The sequence below is a fragment of the Palaemon carinicauda genome, chromosome 25 (assembly GCF_036898095.1).
Source record: "Palaemon carinicauda isolate YSFRI2023 chromosome 25, ASM3689809v2, whole genome shotgun sequence".
Classification (NCBI taxonomy): Eukaryota; Metazoa; Arthropoda; class Malacostraca; order Decapoda; family Palaemonidae; genus Palaemon; species Palaemon carinicauda.
Window position 1 is genome coordinate 103,195,068 of NC_090749.1, and position 22,515 is coordinate 103,217,582.

Here is a 22,515-nt window from a genome sequence, read left to right on the forward strand (position 1 = left end):
GATTAACAATTATTTGCTATAAGTAAAGACTAGTACAATATACACTTTATTACATACTAATAAGCAGACACAAATAAGAAAAAATATTTAGCCAATTTCAAATTTTAGACACAAAAACATTCCCTTTTCTTTATAGTCCAACCGACAAAAATATTCATTTAGGAAGAACTTCTAAATGAGGCAATTTTTTGTACTTATGAATTCTGAACTTTCCCTAAGAATTCAAATTGAAAAGGAACCTTTCTATTAGCAAGGACATAAATCAGGTAAGAAAATTAGCACCCAAAGTTCGACCCATTATCAATGCACAAGAGGCAAGATAGTGTGTTTTTCACCACTAGTTTTGGCACAGTCGGTCCCAAGATTGTCAGAGAGCCAGTCAAAGATGGTTCGAGTTGGCAGGAAAGATAATTGATTAATTTAGAAGGTATGAAATAATGCTGACGAAATACACAATATGTGCATTCAATAGACTAATCTTATTACTCCGTCCACAAAACAATGTTAGAATATCAAAAGTATTTTAATGTTCGAGGAAATTCAGTATTGGGAAACACAGGGGATGAATGAGCAACAAAAGACGCCAGTGGTGGGGACTCGAGGAATTACTGGCTTGTCTGTATCTTTCTGGAGCTTTGAACAGAAATCCTGATGTGAGTTTAATGAAAGAATCTGTGGAAAGGGAAAGATGTACTGGCAATTAGTTTCTGTTAGGAGTGAAAAGCCAAAATTACATTTTACAAAAAAAATAAAGTTGGCATAATTAAATGCTACTAAGAATTTGGAATAGGAGGATAGATGTGAGCAAGGCAAGAGAGCGTGCTAGAAATAGGAATGAATGGCGAGCGATTGTGACGCAGTTCCGGTAGGCCCTGCTGCTTCCTCCGATGCCTTAGATGACCGTGGAGGTAGCAGCAGTAGGGAATTCAGCATTATGAAGCTTCATCTGTGGTGGATAACGGGGGAGGGTGGGCTGTGGCACCCTAGCAGTACCAGCTGAACTCGGTTGAGTCCCTTGTTAGGCTAGGAGGAATGTAGAGAGTAGAGGTCCCCTTTTTTGTTTTTGTTTCATTTGTTGATGTCGGCTAACCCCCAAAATTGGGGGAAGTGCCTTTGGTATATGTATGTATGTAAGAATTTGGAATTATGTTGAACCTATGGAGAGCCGAAACTAAATCCCGTTAAAGCAGTAACATAAGATTGGTATTCTAAAAAAAAGAATTTATAGTAATCATGAGATCCAACGTCTTAGAAAAAACATATTGGAATTGATGGAGGACATGGCATGTGGGCTAAAAAATTCCTGAAAAATAATCTCGTGAATATAAGGCCCCTCTTAATTTTCTCAATGATGACGGCTTGACTACCAAAGTCTGGGACCAGGGAGGCCTTTTAGCATTAGAAGGAAAGGGGGGAGACCCAAATTTGCACCATGAAATTGAAGGTAGGAAGAAAAATATGGAAACAAGAGATACAACCTAAAGAGGGGCTCTCATCAGCAAAGGGACACATGGATATTTATTCTACTGATATCCCGTGTTTGGAATATATTCTTCCCATGAAGTTTGTCTCTCTACTTATACATGAACCTAATGGGCTTTCTTTGACTTGTGTTTGGATTTGAGATACGAATGTGAGGAGGAGGAAAAAAAGGTTATCAAATGTCTGAAGATACAATACGCGGGATTGGGGAATGAAGCAAAAGGTACAGGTGGTCAACTGCATGCACGGCAGGAGAGAATCATCATAGCAAACGCTGAGGTCTTTTCTTGGAGGCCATCCGTAAGGAGGTGGGCACTTTTGCGTACTGTAAACAAACATGTTCTCTCTTAAAGAGAGGAGGAAAGCTATTTAGACTATGGATAAAGGGTGAACAATTCCTGCATCTGTTTTTTTTTAGGTGAAGGGTTTCAGATAAAGAACAGAGGATCTAAGGACATTCCATAACGCCAAAAATTTCTTTTGATAAGTTCAAGCAGGGAGAGCTATTAAAAATGTTTAAGATACGAGTAGATAGAAGATGAAGAAATCAAAATGCAGCAGTAAAGATTGAAGAGAAGAGTTAATGAGCAGACAACGCTGCACTGGTTACCGATTCACAACAAAATTGCAAAGATTGCAACCAAGTGATGTGCATAGGAGCGTAGCACGTGGACCCTTAGTGCGTGATGATGCCACTCACGGATAATTGTGAGCGTAGACGATCGTGTTTGTGGCGTTCTCATGCGAGTGGGGATATTATTACTGTTATTATTAATTGCTAAGCTACAACCCTAGTTGGAAAAGCAGGATGCTATATGCCCAGGGGTTCCAACAGGGAAAATAGCCCAGTAAGGAAAGGAAAGAAGCAAGAATAAAATATTTCAAGAACAGTAACAACACCAAAATAATTATTTCCTACATAAACTATAAAAATTTTAACAAAAACAAGAGGAAGAGAAGTAAGATAGAATAGTGTGTCCGAGTGTACCCTCAAGCAAGTGATTTATATAAATTCTAGATCATGCATGTGAAGAGGGATCAAAAGGTGATCATATTTGTGACCTTCATCTTGCAGATTGTCGTCAAATAAAGTGTGGTCTTGTAGCTATGATAGCAGTTTTGTGGAGACCAGGATCAACACACTGCCTTCTTCATGTGTACGCGAGGGGAAGGAGTTCATTGCTTTGGAAACCAGAAACCTTATCTGGGAAGTCAAACATCTCCTGAAAACTCCTCAGGGCAGCTTGTGGTCATCTGCTAGTTCGCATGAGCAGGAAGAGAAGATCACCAAAGTACCTGGGGAGCATCACTGGAAGTAGGGATGGGTGCCCTTGTACCCCAACACCTTCCAGAGGGAAGGGTTTGGTACAGACTATGACCGAGAGTCAGACTAATCAGTCATCCTGTGATTCAGTAACATCTTCCATGGCAGTATTAAACAAACACAACAGCCAGGTGATACATCGTTATAGCCCTCAAGGATTGGCAGATGGTGAAGGGAAGAGGAAGAAAAAGAAGAAGGGGGACTGTGTCTCTCCCTCTTACACTCGGTGATTGTTTGCCAACGGAGCACTAGTTATATAGAAGGGAAACCTTCCTCAGGTTCTAGTTGTCGGCCATACACAAGAGGGATAGGACAATAACAGATGTGCCCCATGACAGGAACAAGTGCATTTGATAAAGGCAGGTAAAACAGAAACTCTAACACAATTATTGCCAGCTACTACTACCACTATTACCTGAAGTCACAATCATATCAAAGATCGAAGGTTTGTACATCGTGTAGGAACAAACCAATAATAGAGGTTAAAATACAAAACAATTTCAGCATAATAATACATCAATTAAGTGAAATTTCCCTTAGTCCCCAGATCATTAAAGAAAGATGCACCACAGTAATCATGTCCCTCCTCCAGCACATACAGCATAACAGATCGGCAGACAAATGCAAATAAAAAACTTATTTTCTGTCGTCCAAATACTCTCCAGGTTTCTAACTGTCAGATGTTCCTTCGCAAGAAAGGAAGTGAATAATTAGCGAGTCACAGGTACAGTACAATGAAGTGCATAACTAGCTAAGAAATGACAACACCACAAGGAGCTGAACATCACCAAGGAAAGACAGAAGATCTCATTCAATCAGACATGTCTCTCTTGCTTGATCAAGATTTCCTTCAACTTGTTCGTAAATGTCGCATAAAGAATCATTTGCAAAGCAACTACTCAATTCTAGTGGCTTAAACTAACAAGAGAGAGTACAACTACAATCTAGATAGTACGGAAATTTCATCGCTTTGTAACAGCATTCTCATCTTTTCAAAAGTACACGACTTCCCCAATTCCTCACAAATTTTCCCCGGCACAAATCTTCAAATGATTTGAAAGACCAGATTTCCTGGCAAACGCTTTGTCGCAGACACTGCACCTGTATAGCTTTGCCCCAGTGTGAGTTGTATAATGGTTAATAAGAGCAGTTTTTTGAGAAAATGCTTTATCGCAGCCACTACACTTGAATGGCTTCTCCCCGGTGTGAACTCTATAATGAGTTCTTAGAGCGCTTCTACGAGGGAATGCTTTATCGCAGACGCTGCACTTAAAAGGCCTCTCCCCAGTGTGAATTCTATAATGATCTGTGAGACGAATTCGCTCAGAAAACGCTTTGTCACAATCGCTACACTTGAATGGCTTCTCACCGGTGTGAATTTTACAATGGATTGCGAGTTTAGCTTTATCGGAAAATGCTTTGTCGCAATCATTGCACTTATACTTCTCCCCAGTATGAATTCTATAATGGACTGTCAAAACACTACTCCTATAAAATGCTTTGTCGCAGACACTGCATTTGAAGGGTTTTTTTCCAGTGTGAATTTTACGATGCTCTGTGAGAGAACCTCTCTTAGAATAGGCTTTGTCACAGACACTACACTTGAAAGGTTTCTCCCCGGTATGAACTTTATGATGGTCTATAAGATTACCTTTCTGAGAAAATGCTCTGTCGCAAACACTGCACTTGAAAGGTTTCTCCCCAGTGTGATTTCTTAAATGTCTCATGAGGACACTTTTCCAAAAAAACACTTTGCCACATTCACTACACTTGAACGACCTCCTGCAAGTGTGCGTTTCATAATGTGCTTCAAGATCAACTTCATTAGAAAATGTTTTGTCACATTCTCTGCATCTGAACTGGTCTCCAGTGTGAATTAGCTTGTGAATGTTAGGTTTAACTACTCCACAAAATTGTTTTTCATAATTCCCACCCACAAATGACTTCTCTCTCGTATCATCATCAGTGTGAGTTTTGGAATCGTTTCCCTGACAAAGAGGTTTTTCACAGTTCCTGTTTTTGATCTGCTCTTCTTTCTGTAAACATTCTTTCCCCTTTCTTCTTCCCTCTCCTTTGTCCTCTTTCCTACAGGATCCAAACTGTATGCTACATTCATCTTCCACACCTGTCTCTACACTCTTCTCCTCTTGATTGACTTCCCTTTTGCTGATTTGTAAATCCTCCTCGTTCATTGACGCATTAGAATTGAAAGAGTATTTTATCTCGCCTTCGCTTGACTCGAATATTTCTGGCTCTGCTTTGAATTCCATGTCTGGATCCATGAAAAGAGAGTCATCATCATTTTCCCACTTGACTGAAATATCTGAAAACGAATCTTCCATTTCGCTTTTTATTGAAAATTCTGATGATTTGGAGTTCCTCATCTTCTCCGTATCACAAGATGACATCCTCTTCGATGTTATCTTCAACGGTTTATAAAAATATAGTTTATGCTAAAGTTCCTACAGCATGAACCAACACAGACCCTTCTTCCTTTACCCAGTCCTGTCCTACATATATTCAGTAGTTTACACAATCTTGTCACAAGAGTTGGATGTTTATTTCCTTTGGGATAAAACATCTGAAAGAATAGAAAAAATTATCAGTGGAGAAGGACAAGATGATAATGTTGGAGTTTTCTGAAGTAAATTGACAACTTTTTAAACTAATTACTAAATTTCAAAACTAATTCCTAATTTTTCCAGGCCATACAAACCAGAGTTCTTTAATTAGGGAGATCTGGTCTAGGACCATTTCTTTGCCCTCCTGGGAGGTCATATCAGGATCCGACAACTTGTTGAATGATCTCATCCAGGGTAAGACCTGCCAGAAAGAGTGCTCAGAGTCCTTTCACTCCTGTTCTGAATGGAAGCTAGGACTAGATGCTCTTGGAAGGAATTCTTCGCCCATGTCCATCATCATCATCATCCATAGAAGCCTGGGGTAGGTCAAAGTTGTCAACGGTATCACGAGAAGGACCCAACCAAGGGGATCCTGCCTCCAACTCCTTATCTTAGCATTCTTGGAAACTGTTTTCAAGTCCTTTGACTCTTTCCGAGGAGGATAATGCTTATTCACGATCGAAGTCCTAGGAAGGGCTTGCGGTTCCTTCGAAACGCCAGACTTAGGGACAGGAGGTTTGACGGGAATCTCCCTTGGATCTCTGCTTGTGCGGGGTTGAACAAGATCCGCACGAGGAGGAGTATATACTGCCATCCTCCTCTTCTTTTAGAGGTTAGCCTGTGAACATCCCGAGATGGAGTTAGAGGAAGTCGTTGCAGACATGGATCCGAAACAGAAGGCATCTTACCTTTAGCACTGGGTTTGGATGTAAGACTCTGTGCCATGGAGATGCTACTCCGAACTAAAGTCCTCCTGGGGTCTAAGTGACCGTCAATGTGAGGGAAAACTGACGATGAACTTTCCAACGAAATTCGGGGGTATTCCTGACTTGAGAAGGAAGAGGCCTAGGTGGAAAGGCCAAATTGAAGAACTTTTGGAGGTCTGATAACAGGGTATCATACCAAGAAGGAAGCTTTCCTCCTTTTGAAAGGTCCAATGTTTCCTTTGGAAGACCAGGAGGTGGAGAACGTCTATGAATTGGATGTTCAGATGCCCGAGGCACCTCAGGAGAGAGCCACTGCAGCATGGAGAGATTTTCCTTGATTGTTCTAAGGGGCCGGTCGGGAGGTATAGGAACATACGCAAACTTATTTGGGGGGTTAAACCCTTCAGGGAAGGTAAATGGCCTACCGCTAGGGGTAGTCTTAGTGGGAATCATCGCCAAACGCTTTCGGGAAGAAGAGCGCCGAGATTGTGATAACCTTAGATCTCTTATTTCATCTTTGGATTATCGCGAACGACATCCTAAGGGTGGCTGACCAGGAAGACAAGTCGATGAGTTTCTTCCCTGCGATCGTTGATCAGAAGAAATTCTGAGCTCATAATTGGATTGTCGAGAATGACATAACTGATCAGGAAGACAAGGTGATGAGTCTCGTCCCTGCGATCTCCACCTGGAGATCGTCTGCAACAGCAGTAAGGAGGAGGTTAGCCTACCCGGTTGTTCCCCGGAAGAAGAAAGTCGAGGAGGAACTTCGGAAAGAGTTTTAGGAGTAGGAGACCGTGAAGAAGAGGAAACTTGCGATTACTTCACCTCTGAGTTAGACTCTGAGAGCAATCCTGCCTAGCCTTCTTGTTCCTGCACCACCCAAATTTCTTCCACTAGGAGGCAGACCACTTCCTGCACTCGTCACAAGGTGAGTCTTGTTAGCAACTATGCCCCCTACAGGTCGGACACAAAGAATGTGGGTCGGTCTCCATCGATGACACGAAGGCCCCACAAGGGCGATCCTCGCAACCAGGGCATGTTCGCAAAGGAGTGTAAATAAGCACAATCACACCTGAAAATGAGAGTCAGTGTAAAATGAGCGTAAACAGCGATGTTCATCAATTTTTATGGCAACCTTGAGGAGGAGAGAGAGGAAACAACCGCTCTCTACAAGCCAAAGAGAAAGAGAGACTAGTTCACCATTCTGTGAGTATATACAGTATACAGGAGGCTGGTACTTCTAGCCACCCCTTACCCACTGTCTGGGTAGGGTTGCCAACTTGCACCATAAAGTCTAATTGGCTGGCTACCTTCCAGCTTTGCTGAAAGAATATCCAGTAAACAACGGAAGGTTTGTTAGCTTGGGGAACAAATAAGCTGATCATTAATCTATCATTTACTTAACACAATTATAATACTACTCACTGTATTTTCCCAGTGGGATTTCTGAGAAAGTCTCAGAGTCTAAGTCTCTTGGATATCTTGGGATACATACTGTTCCTTTTGGGTATCTTCGCAAGATAAAGAAGTCATATCACTCATTTCACAATGACAGCTGCCATGCATACCTAGAAGAGATACAAATCATGACATAGATTGTATACATTGAATCATAAACATTACATTCACATTAGAACTGGTTCAATTAGATTTGAAATGACAAATCTGGAAGTATTGCAATATGTATTTTTCCTAACTATAAACCCTGAGCTCTTCACTATGGATATATACTTGGGCAAAAGCTGAAACTAGCCATAAAACATTTTAGCGAGGTATAACAGCCCTGAGAGAGGCAAGAGAGCGTGCTAGAAATAGGAATGAACAGCGAGCGATTGTGACGCAGTTCCGGTAGGCCCTGCTGCTGCCTCCAATGCCTTAGATGACCGCGGAGGTAGCAGCAGTAGGGGATTCAGCATTATGAAGCTTCATCTGTGGTGGATAATGTGGGAGGGTGGGCTGTGGCACCCTAGCAGTACCAGCAGAACTCGGTTGAGTCCCTTGTTAGGCTGGAGGAACGTAGAGTAGAGGTCCCCTTTTTTGTTTTGTTTCATTTGTTGATGTCGGCTACCCCCCAAAATTGGGGGAAGTCCCTTGGTATATGTATATATGTATAACAGCCCTCCGCTCACACACATATACACCGGTTATATGACGTCATTTTTTATAGCCGGCAGGCATTACAGGGGGACAGGTGTTGGCAGGCCAAGTATGAGTGAAGAGCCCAAGGTTTGTATAGTCGGGAAAAATGTTATTTTAATAATAAAATAAATTTTTGAATATACTTACCCGGTGATTATATAAGCTGCAACTCTGTTGCTCGACAGAAAACTCTACGTTAAAAATCCGCCAGCGATCGCTATGCAGGTAGGGGGTGTACTACAACAGCGCCATCTATCGTGCAGGTACTCAGTACTCAATGTAAACACAAAACTCAATTTTCTCCTCGGTCCACTGGGTCTCTATTGGGGAGGAAGGGAGGGTCCTTTAATATATAATCACCGGGTAAGTATATTCAAAAATTTATTTTATTATAAAAATAACATTTTTCAATATTAAACTTAGCCGGTGATTATATAAGCTGATTCACACCCAGGGGGGTGGGTAGAGACCAGCAATAATTGTTTACATTATTATGAGCTAAGGATTTTTTATTTCATTTTAGCAGTTATTCAAAATAACAAACATAAAATAAATAAGTACCTGGTAAGGAAGTCGACTTGAACAATTACTCTGCCTTTTTAAGTACGTCTTCCTTACGGAGCCTCGCGATCCTCTTAGGATGCTGAGCGACCCCTAGGAGCTGAAGTATCAAGGGTTGCAACCCATACTACAGGACCTCATCAAAACCTCTAATCTAGGCGCTTCTCAAGAAAAGAATTTGACCACCCGCCAAATCAACCAGGATGCGAAAGGCTTCTTAGCCTTCCGGACAACCCAAAAACAATAAAAAACATTTCAAGAGAAAGATTAAAAAGGTTATGGAATTAGGGAATTGTAGTGGTTGAGCCCTCACCCACTACTGCACTCGTTGCTACGAATGGTCCCAGAGTGTAGCAGTTCTCGTAAAGAGACTGGACATTCTTAAGATAAAAAGACGCGAACACTGACTTGCTTTTCCAATAGGTTGCGTCGATTATACTTTGCAGAGATCTATTTTGTTTAAAGGCCACGGAAGTTGCGACAGCTCTAACTTCGTGTGTCCTTACCTTCAGCAAAGCTTGGTCTTCCTCATTCAGATGGGAATGAGCTTCTCGTATTAACAGTCTGATAAAATAGGATAAAGCATTCTTTGACATAGGCAAAGATGGTTTCTTAACTGAACACCATAAAGCTTCAGACGGGCCTCGTAAAGGTTTAGTTCGTTTTAAATAGAACTTAAGAGCTCTTACAGGGCATAAGACTCTTTCTAGTTCATTTCCAACCATACGATAAGTTTGGAATATCGAACGATATTGGCCAAGGCCGAGAAGGCAGCTCGTTATTTGGCTAGAAAAATGTTATTTCTGGGGCGGCCTGTGACGGCCGGTGAGAAAGGTCCTTCCTTATACCTTTCCTAATATAAATCTTCCAAATATACTAGAGAAAGATAAAAGCATGGAATGCAGAGGTTACAACCCTCGCGCGAACACCTTGTAGGTGTCGTGTATTAAACAAAGGCGTGTGTAAACCACTATTCACAGGTTGTCTTCCATTTAGATAATCCCTTCATCAATGGGGAGGGCCGTGACAGGCCCTAGATAACATGGTTGAACTCCCCAACGACACCTACCACGCGCGCCCTCTAGGACTTCCTTCTGTAATTGGACTTGCAGCAAGCAGAGATTTTTTTGGGCACAGTGTTTTTTCGAAGAGTTTCTCGTTATTTCAACATGACTGACGTTGTTACTTCACCCTTACCAATGTTAAGTACCATAGTTTGTTTTGGCAGCTTTTGGCAGTACCGGGCATTTGTTCTATTTCCATTATGGTGGTTTTTAGTTTTGGAAGCGATTGTCCTGCCGAGGTATCGGCAGCCATTTTGGGTATGTTCGCTTCGGTAAATTTTCTAGTTATTTTTGCCCATCTGGTACTCTGTCAGCTAGGTTATATCACTTACGTTTTATGGCCTTTTATGTTATCATTAATTATTATTAATTTTTACTATGGTATTTATTTGCTTGCAATTCCAATTTGGACCTACGAAGAATAGCGATTTAAGATAGCGTTTTAAAGCATAGTAACGATTTAAAGCTTAGCGATTTAGTCTGTTAATTTGTACCCTGGAGGGTTCGTTTTAGACTATATCCTTGTTTATTTGTTACGTTGTCGTTATTCTTCGTTATTACTATTACTAAGAAAAGCAATCAATTTTATTAATTTTCTTATTTATTGTGTGATGTTAATTTTTAATATGTAACCTTGAGAGTGAAAGCATAGAGTGCTCGTTTCCTGTTCTACAGGTATGAGTTATCCTTTCTCTCGTTTTCTTTGAGTAAGAGAGGTGAATTTCCCGTTCTCCGTTTTTATACGATCACGGGTTATTCAGGCCTCCTCTCAGTATCAGAATTGATGATAGTACGTTTAATATTATAAACGATTTATTGATGTGGTTACTGTTAATATAGCTAACACTATTATTAGGTACGTTAGTGTATGAGTCATTAATTGGGGTCGTTTTATACCGACACCCTTAGCTCCGCCTTGAGTTATGCTCCGCTATAATGGATACTCATTGGGTGAGAACTAGTTATCGTTCCGGAGCAGATTTTTGGAGTGCAACGGTGAAATCCGGCACTCGGACTCCGGCGGAAGCCTTTTACACACGAACCTTTGTCATGTTTGATCACAATTACACCGTTAAGGCCCCCGTTTTCATCGTATCTCCGGCTTCACTGGAGATAACTCATTCATTGGGGTTAATGTTATCGTACCGGAGACGGTCACGATATCACGATGACGGGCCTTTGCTACCGGACCTCCGGTAAAAACAGAGATCAAGCAGGAGTCCAGAACCGGAGTTAACAGTGTGATACCGATGAAGTTTAGAGATTCATGCTACGTGGTTACTGGTTTCTATTATAATTTCTTAATTTATTAAGGTGTTAGCTACTACCATACTCACACATTAATTAAGATTTAAGTGTTTCTGATTCATAAGTCAATGACAAGAATCTCAAGGAACATCCAGACTTATGTCTTCTTTCTTTTTACAGAAAGTCCGCTGCACTGCCAGGGGCTGCTCCGCTGCCTTTACTGATCCCATGGGCCATGATCTATGCCGGGCCCATGCCCATTGCGCCATATCCTTCTCTCGGGAACCGGGACAAGCCCCCTATACGATATGGTTTCCGGAGTCATGCACGCTCTGCTATGAGCTGTCAGCCCTACTCCTGAGCGAGGAGGTAAGTTGGTTCTAGTGTCCCTGTTAATATCCTTTGCGAAGAATTAATTGCTCTTTATATATTGACTTCAGTTTTGGCTTCATCATTAATTCCCTCTCTCCTCTTTCAGGCTGATGATGAATCTCTCAGGGAGGCGAGAGCTACTCTCCGGCCTTGGGTGTCAGGGTTTGGGAGGAATGCGCCTGCTGGCGCACCCTATCTCCTTGATGGAGACATGGCTTCTCGCCTATTCCCAGGCTCTACTACTGCAGCAGTTCCACCGGAGACAGCGGCCCCGTTAATTGAAGTGGTTAGAGCAACCATTCTAACTGAGGAAGAAGTTTTAGTGACGGAGGCCGAGCCCTACCTAGGTCTGGACGAGGAACCCATGGATGAGCAGGTAGGTGGTGTTGAGTTGGTGGACCCCCTTTCACCCCACACTCCTTCCTCTACTACTTCCTTTCACGGCTTTGATAAACCTACGGCTTCTCCTCGAGGTCCCTCCGTTCCTGTACGACCCAAGGTGAAGCCACTACGTACCTTTAAGCCTTCAGCTTTGCCATTATCAGTGTCACCGGTTCCGGGACCCTCAAAGGATCCTGATGTTCATATTGCTATACCTAAAACCGTGACTCCCAAGAAGTCAAAGTCTACTAAGTCCAGGGCTTCGATAGAGGATCAGGCTCGGGAGCCCCCTTTATCCGCCGCCATGGTCAGGGATATTGTGAAAGAACAGATACAACAATATCTTCAACAGTCTAGGGCAGACCGAGGAGCTATGACGGAGCTCAAAGATATGGTGGCAAGTCTCATCCGTTCCGGAACTCAGATGCCCCCTCCTTCAGCCCCGGACGCATCGAAGTTACCTCCCTTCGAGAAAAACAACCCTTGGAGGTTTGCCTTACATGCTCCATATATTGATGGTGCCATAACTCTAGAGGGCATAGGCACCCGTCCTCTAGAGGACTTAGAATTTTACCCTCCGGGACTAGAATTCCCATTCAACGGCTTCGTCCGATTGAAAGAACATGCCTTGGTTAGGTTAGACAAGGTACCGAAGGAAACGGTAATATTCCCTAAAGAGCAGGCCCAAGCTTTCTGGGCCAGGACGTTGTCAGACTGGGGTTGCACTAATTCCAAGCTCACCCCACACAAAGGAGCCTACACCATATTTACAGCTTCTCCAGTTATTACCTTGCCTATTACAGATAAAGTGGCAGCTCTTACTTTTCAGGCTATCAAAGAAGGTTCTGCCATGCCGGTTCTTAAAGAGACCGATCCCTCCTCCATGCTCATTCCGAGTACCGTTACTATCTGGGATGATGCCCCCGCTACTTTCACAGTAGGGAAGTTAGACCCAGACTGTGCCTCTAATCTGTTCTCCGAGAAGCTTCCTAAATTACCAGATATTCTTCTCAAGACTGAGTTTGAGGCACGGAATAGGTTGGCTAGGTCTCTCCACTCCATTACCTCCGTGGAGTCCCTAACCTCACTTTATCCGACCGAGACCATGTTCCGGGTATTCACAAAGAACCTGTCTCTGTCCTTCCAAATCGACTTACACGAGTTTTGTTCGGCTCGGGTTAGTTGCAGGAAGCACGTTCTTTCTGAGGCCACGATCAGGCATGAACCGAATAGGCTGATAGCTTCCCCCTGCTGGGGTAAGAACCTTTTTCCTCAGGAGGAGGTGAACAAGGTACTACAAGACGCTTGCGAGAGCAAATAAAAATTTGCAAGTGAGGTGGGGCCTCACTGGCAAAAAGAGGGTTGAAGGTAAAAAACAAACCTTCTTCAGGAAGAAACAGAGGTTTGCCCCTTACAAGACGAGCCGAGGTCACTACCAACAATCGCCGATTGCCCACTCGTCTTCACAGTCTCCCACTGCTTCGTCTCCTCTACAGCCGAAACACCCTCAACAGGTGGTCTACCTCACTGCTCCCCCAGGTACCCAACCCAACCCCGTTTGGATGCCCTCACCCGCATACAACCCTAGCTACGGACCCTCAGGTCCCTTTCGTGGACACCAAAGAGGTAGCTACAGGGCTAGAGGACAGTTCCGTCAACGAGGCGGACCTAGGACAAGGGGTTCTCGAGGAGGGAAAGAACCTAGATTCACTCCCTCGCAATGATATAGTTCCGGTAGGGGGGAGACTTTACCACTTTCGAGACCGTTGGACCTTCAGTCCGTGGGCTCACAGCATAGTCTCCAAAGGCTTGGGGTGGAAATGGTCACAAGGTTCTCCTCCTCCACCAGTGACCTTCTTCCAGAGACCCACAACCATTCTGAGAGAGTACACCACCGAGTTACTACAGAAAAAAGCAATCAAACGGGTTCGATCGCTGAAGTTCCAAGGCCGCCTGTTCACAGTTCCGAAGAAAGGCTCGTCGGCATTGAGAGTGGTCCTGGACTTGTCAAAGCTAAATTCTTACATCCTCTGCGACAAGTTCCGGATGTTGACCATCTCTCAGGTACGTACCCTGCTTCCCCGTGGGGCCGTCACCACCTCTATCGATCTTACCGACGCCTATTATCACGTACCAATAGCTCGAAACTTCTCTCCTTACCTAGGTTTCCGTCTAGGCAGGAAAGCCTTTGCATTCAAAGTCATGCCCTTCGGCCTCAACATTGCACCCAGGATATTCACGAAACTGGGAGAGACAGTGCTAGAACAACTCAGGAACCAAGGGATTCAGATCGTTGCTTATCTGGACGATTGGCTTATTTGGGCTCGGTCAGCCCTGGAGTGCAACAGAGCTACGAAGAAAGTACTTCGTTTTCTCGCCAACCTGGGATTTCGGGTCAATCTCCAAAAATCCCGCCTACTTCCATCAGACCGCTTCGAATGGTTAGGCATACAGTGGGACCTTGCACGGCACAAGCTGGTTCTACCTCCCAAAAAGGTAAGAGAAATAGCTTCCAAGGTCAAGAATTTTCTAAAACACAGACAGGTGTCCAGAAGAGCCTTAGAAAGAATCCTCGGCCTTCTTCAATTCGCTTCAGTAACAGATCGCCTATTGAAAGCCAAACTCAAAGACATCAATCGAGTTTGGAGAAAGAGAGCCACAGTACCTTTAAGAGACAAGGTCTCGAAAATCCCCTCTGTCTTGAAAATGAGATTACAGCCATGGTCCGAACCGAAGAACCTTTCCAAATCGGTTCCTCTTCAATTCCCACCCCCACAAGTGACAATTCATACAGACGCGTCTCTGAGTGGATGGGGGGGTTACTACGAACGTCAGATGTTTCAGGGCTCTTGGTCACCCGCCATGAAACACTTCCACATCAATGTTCTCGAAGCCATGGCAGTGTTCTTGACCCTGAAGAGGCTCTCTCCTCCGAGGTCGACCCACATCATAGTAGTGTCAGACAGCACAGCCGTAGTACACTGCATCAACAGAGGAGGATCCAAGTCGCCCAACCTGAATCAGATCCTGGTCGCTATCTTCACCTTGGCAGCAGAAAAGAACTGGTTCCTGTCAGCAACCCACCTAGCGGGAGTCCAGAATGTGATAGCGGACTCACTATCCAGGACAAAACCACTGGAATCAGAATGGTCTCTGGACATAATTTCATTCCGGTGGATACTCAGGCTGGTTCCGGGCCTTCAGGTAGATCTATTCGCAACTCAGATGAATCACAAACTTCCTTGTTATGTGACACCAAACATGGACCCTCAGGCTTATGCCATAGACGCATTAACCCTGGATTGGAACCATTGGAGGAAGATTTACCTATTTCCACCAGTGAATCTTCTAATGAAAGTATTGCACAAAATACGCTCCTTCCGGGGGACAGTGGCCTTAGTAGCACCTCACTGGCCAAAGAGCAGTTGGTTTTCTCTCCTCCTCGAGCTGAAACTCCGACCCTTCCGGATTCCATTCCCCAAACTAACCCAAGTAATTCAAACACAGACTGTGTCAGATTCCTCAAGGATAGCCAAAACCCTAACTTTGTGGACTTCATGAAGTTTGCAGCTCATAAAGACGCAAACATTGACCCGGAAAACGTTCTCTTCATCGAAGCGGACAAAAGGGACTCGACAATTCGTCAATATGATTCGGCTGTTAAGAAATTAGCAGGTTTCCTAAAGAATTCAGACCACACTCGTATGACTCCGAATTTAGCCATCTCGTTCTTTAGGTTCTTATTTGACAAGGGCTTGGCAGCTAGCACTATAACTACCATCAAGTCAGCTTTGAAGAAGATATTCCTGGTTGGGTTTAACATTAACCTAGCTGATTCCTATTTCTCATCTATTCCAAAAGCATGTGCTAGGCTTCGGCCGTTGGATCGGCCGCAAAAAGTCTCTTGGTCTCTGAACAATGTCCTCAAACTCGCGTCGGACACTGACAACGAGTCCTGCTCTTATATCACTCTGCTTAGGAAGACGTTATTTCTATCAGCTATGGCCTCAGGTGCTAGAATCTCAGAACTAGCAGCGCTCTCACGTAACCCGGAAAACATAGATTTCCTCCCTACAGGCGAAGTACTGCTTACCCCAGACAGAGCTTTCCTAGCTAAAAATGAGGACCCGCAAAATAGGTGGTCCCCTTGGAAGATCATCTCTCTTCCCCAGGATCCTTCGCTGTGTCCAGTCACTACTCTCAGGACCTTTTTAGCTAGATCTGCCACCCGCTCGTCTGGCCCCTTATTTATCAGGGAACAAGGTGGTACTTTGACCATTCAAGGTATCAGACAACAAATCCTCTACTTCATTAAACATGCTAACCCGGAATCATTTCCCCATGCTCATGATATACGGTCAATAGCTACCTCTATCAATTACTTCCAGAACATGGACTTTGATGACCTTAAAAAATACACGGGTTGGAAATCTCCTATGGTTTTCAAACGCCACTATTTAAAGAACTTACAGGCCCTTAAATACCCTACGGTTGCAGCGGGGAGTCTTATCTCCCCCCATTAATCTCTGATTATTTCTTTATTCCATCTCTTCTCTCCTCCCTCCTGACCACCTCTCACACCACGTCGCCACTCTCCTGGGTGGTTCGTTAGCCCTAAGTTATTTTTCCATGTTTAATTGTTATGATTTAACTGTTATTGTAATTACCATTCCTGTAAAGTTTAGATATGCTTAGACATGTAAGGTTGATACCTTTCACGACGGGACACTCAGGTGATCCCTGGTCCTCATATTATTTTAGCATTACATCCCCTATGCCTATGGCTAGTTTATGATTTATGTTTACTTACAGTATTATATTATTGCCTTACATGGTGTTTGTTTTCTCCTTATTATGTTATTAATTTATTGGGCTTGGAAGGCATTCTCTGGTACATTCTCACCGGCCGTCACAGGCCGCCCCAGAAAAGGGATTTTGACGAAGGAAAAATCTATTTCTGGGAAGAGGCCTGTGACGCCCGGTGAAACCCTTCCCGGTTATTTGATACGGACCCCACCCCTCTTTTTTCCTTGCCAAGCCATATGTTCTTGCAGAAGGATGTCCTAGAGGGCGCGCGTGGTAGGTGTCGTTGGGGAGTTCAACCATGTTATCTAGGGCCTGTCACGGCCCTCCCCATTGATGAAGGGATTATCTAAATGGAAGACAACCTGTGAATAGTGGTTTACACACGCCTTTGTTTAATACACGACACCTACAAGGTGTTCGCGCGAGGGTTGTAACCTCTGCATTCCATGCTTTTATCTTTCTCTAGTATATTTGGAAGATTTATATTAGGAAAGGTATAAGGAAGGACCTTTCTCACCGGGCGTCACAGGCCTCTTCCCAGAAATAGATTTTTCCTTCGTCAAAATCCCTTTTTTATAATAAAATAAATTTTTGAATATACTTACCCGGTGATTATATAAGCTGCAACTCTGTTGCTCGACAGAAAACTCTACGTAAAAAAATCCGCCAGCGATCGCTATGCAGGTAGGGGGTGTACTTCAACAGCGCCATCTGTCGTGCAGGTACTCAGTACTCAATGTAAACACAGAACTCAATTTTCTCCTCGGTCCACTGGGTCTCTATTGGGGAGGAAGGGAGGGTCCTTTAATATATAATCACCGGGTAAGTATATTCAAAAATTTATTTTATTATAAAAATAACATTTTTCAATATTAAACTTAGCCGGTGATTATATAAGCTGAATCACACCCAGGGGGGTGGGTAGAGACCAGCAATAATTGTTTACATTATTATGAGCTAAGGATTTTTTATTTCATTTTAGCAGTTATTCAAAATAACAAACATAAAATAAATAAGTACCTGGTAAGGAAGTCGACTTAAACAATTACTCTGCCTTTTTAAGTACGTCTTCCTTAAGGAGCCTCGCGATCCTCTTAGGATGCTGAGCGACCCCTAGGAGCTGAAGTATCAAGGGTTGCAACCCATACAACAGGACCTCATCAAAACCTCTAATCTAGGCGCTTCTCAAGAAATGACTTTGACCACCCGCCAAATCAACCAGGATGCGAAAGGCTTCTTAGCCTTCCGGACAACCCAAAAACAATAATAAAACATTTCAAGAGAAAGATTAAAAAGGTTATGGAATTAGGGAATTGTAGTGGTTGAGCCCTCACCCACTACTGCACTCGTTGCTACGAATGGTCCCAGAGTGTAGCAGTTCTCGTAAAGAGACTGGACATTCTTAAGATAAAAAAGACGCGAACACTGACTTGCTTTTCCAATAGGTTGCGTCGATTATACTTTGCAGAGATCTATTTTGTTTAAAGGCCACGGAAGTTGCGACAGCTCTAACTTCGTGTGTCCTTACCTTCAGCAAAGCTTGGTCTTCCTCATTCAGATGGGAATGAGCTTCTCGTATTAACAGTCTGATAAAATAGGATAAAGCATTCTTTGACATAGGCAAAGATGGTTTCTTAACTGAACACCATAAAGCTTCAGACGGGCCTCGTAAAGGTTTAGTTCGTTTTAAATAGAACTTAAGAGCTCTTACAGGGCATAAGACTCTTTCTAGTTCATTTCCAACCATACGATAAGTTTGGAATATCGTACGATATTGGCCAAGGCCGAGAAGGCAGCTCGTTTTTGGCTAGAAAACCAAGTTGTAGAACATGTAGCCGTTTCGGATGAGAATCCGATGTTCTTGCTGAAGGCATGAATCTCACTGACTCTTTTAGCTGTGGCTAAGCATACCAGGAAAAGAGTCTTTAAGGTGAGATCTTTCAGGGAGGCTGATTGTAGCGGTTCGAACCTGTCTGACATAAGGAATCTTAGTACCACGTCTAAATTCCAACCAGGTGTAACCAAACGACGCTCCTTCGTGGTCTCAAAAGACTTAAGGAGGTCCTGTAGATCTTTATTGTTGGAAAGATCTAAGCCTCTGTGACGGAAGACTGATGCCAACATGCTTCTGTAACCCTTGATAGTGGGAGCTGAAAGAGATCGTTCTTTCCTCAGATATAAGAGGAAGTCAGCTATTTGAGTTACAGAGGTACTGGTCGAGGAAACGGATACTGACTTGCACCAGTTTCGGAAGATTTCCCACTTCGATTGGTAGACTCTAAGGGTGGATGTTCTCCTTGCTCTAGCAATCGCTCTGGCTGCCTCCTTCGAAAAACCTCTAGCTCTCGAGAGTCTTTCGATAGTCTGAAGGCAGTCAGACGAAGAGCGTGGAGGCCTTGGTGTACCTTCTTTACGTGTGGCTGACGTAGAAGGTCCACCCTTAGAGGAAGTGTTCTGGGAACGTCTACTAGCCATCGAAGTACCTCGGTGAACCATTCTCTCGCGGGCCAGAGGGAAGCAACTAGCGTCAACCTTGTCCCTTCGTGAGAGGCGAACTTCTGCAGTACCTTGTTGACAATCTTGAACGGAGGGAATGCATATAGATCTAGATGTGACCAATCTAGGAGAAAGGCATCTATATGAACTGCTACTGGGTCCGGGATTGGTGAGCAAAATATTGGGAGCCTCTTGGTCATCGAGGTTGCGAAGAGATCTATGGTTGGCTGGCCTCAGGTGGCCCAAAGTCTCTTGCATACATCCTTGTGGAGGGTCCATTCTGTTGGAATTATTTGTCCCTTCCGACTGAGACAATCTGCCATGACATTCAAGTTGCCTTGGATGAACCTCGTTACTAGTGATATGTCTAGACCTTTTGACCAGGTGAGGAGGTCCCTTGCGATCTCGTACAACGTCAGAGAGTAGGTCCCTCCTTGCTTGGAGATGTACGCCAAAGCCGTGGTGTTGTCCGAGTTCACCTCCACCACTTTGCCTTGAAGGAGAGACCTGAAGCTTTTCCAGGCCAGACGTACTGCCAGTAGCTCCTTGCAGTTGAAATGCATTGTCCTTTGATTCGAGTTCCATAATCCCGAGCATTCCCGACCGTCTAATGTCGCACCCCAGCCTACGTCCGATGCGTCCGAGAAGAGAACGTGGTTGGGAGTCTGAACAGTCAGGGGAAGACCCTCTCTTAGGTTGATATAGTCCTTTCACCAAGTCAGACAAGACTTTATCTTTTCGGAAACTCGGATCGAGACCGCTTCTAGCGTCTTGTCCTTTTTCCAGTGAAAAGCTAGATGGTATAGAAGAGGACGGAGGTGTAGTCTTCCTAGTGACACAAATTGATCCACGGATGACAGCGTCCCTACCAGACTCATCCACAGCCTGACTGAGCAGCGTTCCTTCTTCAGCATCTTCTGGATGGATAGCAGGGCTGGGGGCTGATCGTCTTGTTCAGCAACGTCCTCATCAGAGGGTTCCTCATCCGAAACTGATGAGGAAACGGCAACGGAGTGGGCAACGTCTGACTCGCTGAATCCCGTCGCACTGGTGGATGCGTGACGGAGCCGGACGCAAAATCATGGAACTGCTGCACAGTCTGTGAACTGTCAACAACCATGGGTGCGCGAGGAAGTACAGCGTCAACCCGAAACTGTCTAGACCGTCTGGGTTGTGCAGTCAACACCCTACCGGGTTGCTGAGGTTGACGCACTGCGTCACAACAAGTCACCTCTACTGGTTGTTGAACGTCCTGAACGTCAACAACCACCTCCGAGCGTCGCTTAACGTCAACGTGCGGCTGGCAACCCACACTGGGTCGCATCGGTGGAGGAACCACCTCAACTGGCAGACGCGAGTAGGTTACCTCAGCGTCAACAGGGCGCACAACCGACCGGTTGGAAGGTTGTTGGCCAGAAGGTTCTTCTCCGCAATTAAGTCCTCTATCAAGGACGCAAGCTTGGACTGCATGTCTTGCAGCAAAGCCCAATTAGGGTCTACGGGAGCAGGTGTGGCAACAGACGGGGTTAGCGACTGAGGCGGAACCGTTTACCATCCCTGAAAGCCTTGTTATGCGTGACATAATAGTACAGCAAAACTTCAAAGGCTCGACAACAGCTGAGAAGTTGACCTGTAAACAACTTGGAGCGTCTCCTGGCTAGGCGCCAGGGAGAGTCTACCAGAATTGAGAAGTCTATCTGGGCAGAGGCATGAACTCCCAAGCCGAGAACTTCTCTCGTGTCATATCAGACTCTCGCTCTATAAACCAGTTTAAAAGAAGGGAAAGCAAAGGCTGTATCCCCCAAACTCCTCCTGGTGAAAAAACCAGTCGCCTAGCCAACGTAACGCTCTCTAGGAGAGCGAGAGAGCACTAGCTTAAAAACAACGGCTTCGAAGTAGCTAGGCCTAGTGTAAGTTCTGACGTTTAGGCGAACGAGGAGCAGCAGTTACAAGATCCGGACGAAGATCCTTAAAAAAATCATCATGATTTAATTAAAGTCCATAGGAGGCTATGCAGCTTAAGGCTCCTCTCCATCTGACAGAGTCCTCAAGGGAATATCAGTAGGAGGGAGAACAGCAACTTCCTCATCTTCAGGAACCTTGTCCGATAAAAGCTGAGTCTCTCACTGGTGCATTAGTAGCGGACCAGAACACAACGTCATGTAACTGCTTGACAGTCTGTGAACTGTCAACAACTGAACTGTCAACCATAACAGGTGCGTGAGGACGTACAGCGTCCACTCGAGACTGCTTTGACTGCCTAGACTGAGCAGTCAAAACAACTCTAGAATGCGGAGGTTGACGCACCGCGTCAAAACAAAACAACTTAGACTGTTGTTGTACCTCGCGAAAGGCAACGGAAGGTTCCGTGCGTCGCTGAACGTCAACATGCGGCTGGCAGGGTACACTGGAACGCATGGGTGGCGGGACTCTCTCAGCTGGAGTGCGGCAGAAGGTCGCCTCAGCGTCCACAGGACGCACAACCGTGGTTGGTTGTAGGCTAGAGGTTGGTGCAGTGTCAACCTTCTCCGCACGAAAGTCCTGCATCAATGACGTTAACTGAGACTGCATGGTCTGCAGCAAAGACCACTTAGGGTCTACAGGAGCAGGTGCGGCAACAGACGGTGTGACTGCCTGATGCGGTACCGCTTTGCCTCTCTTAGGAGGTGAGCAGTCGTCGGAAGACTGCAGCGAGTCCGAACTGACCCAGTGGCTACAACTGGGCCGTTGGACTTGCGCGGAAGGGACCGACTTGCGCTTAAGAAGCCGCGAGACCTTGGTCCATGGTTTCTTACGAGAAACCTCTTCCGCAGACGAGGAATAAATGGGCTCTCTCGTCTTTGTGTGGGTGGGGCGATCTTGGGTAGATACGCCCGAAACCACGGAGGGAACGTCTGTTCGCTGATTAAACCCTCTCGAACCCTTTGGTCGTACGACATTGCTTCTCCCCTGGGCTTGGGAGCTTGCAAGAGGTCCCGGACTGGGAGGACGACAGGCACGAACAGACGAACCCTCGGACGCAACACTGTAACACTTTGCGCCTCGGACGCAACACTGTAACACTTTGCGTATATCACTTTATCACTTCGATTTTCTGTTTTGCACTTATTTCTACCTGAAACACGCAATTCTACCCTTCATTAAAAGGTAGTAATTGCGAAATTAGTCGTATAATGCAAGCTCATAATACCAGCAAAAAACAGAAAACATATTTTAAGATAAAAAGAAAAATCAGTGGCTGGGAAAGAGACTAAACACTAGTTCATATAACTACGTTTTCAATCTCTCACCGCACATAGCCTGGGGACGAG

The 22,515-nt window shown here is 44.6% G+C and overlaps 1 protein-coding gene across 3 annotated transcripts in view; it reads right to left on the reverse strand.

The window, feature by feature from the left end:
- The window catches only part of LOC137618777 (zinc finger protein 675-like), a 28,306-nt gene continuing 5,791 nt past the window's right edge, over window positions 1-22,515 (reverse strand). For all 3 annotated transcript variants that reach the window (XM_068348970.1, XM_068348971.1, XM_068348972.1), the window contains exons 3-4: window positions 7,563-7,705; window positions 1-5,387 (exon numbers count right to left, since the gene is read on the reverse strand). In XM_068348970.1, coding sequence (XP_068205071.1) covers window positions 3,826-5,214 — 1,389 coding nt within the window. In that variant the 5' untranslated portion in view covers window positions 5,215-5,387; window positions 7,563-7,705 and the 3' untranslated portion in view covers window positions 1-3,825. The remainder of the gene's footprint in view (window positions 5,388-7,562; window positions 7,706-22,515) is intronic.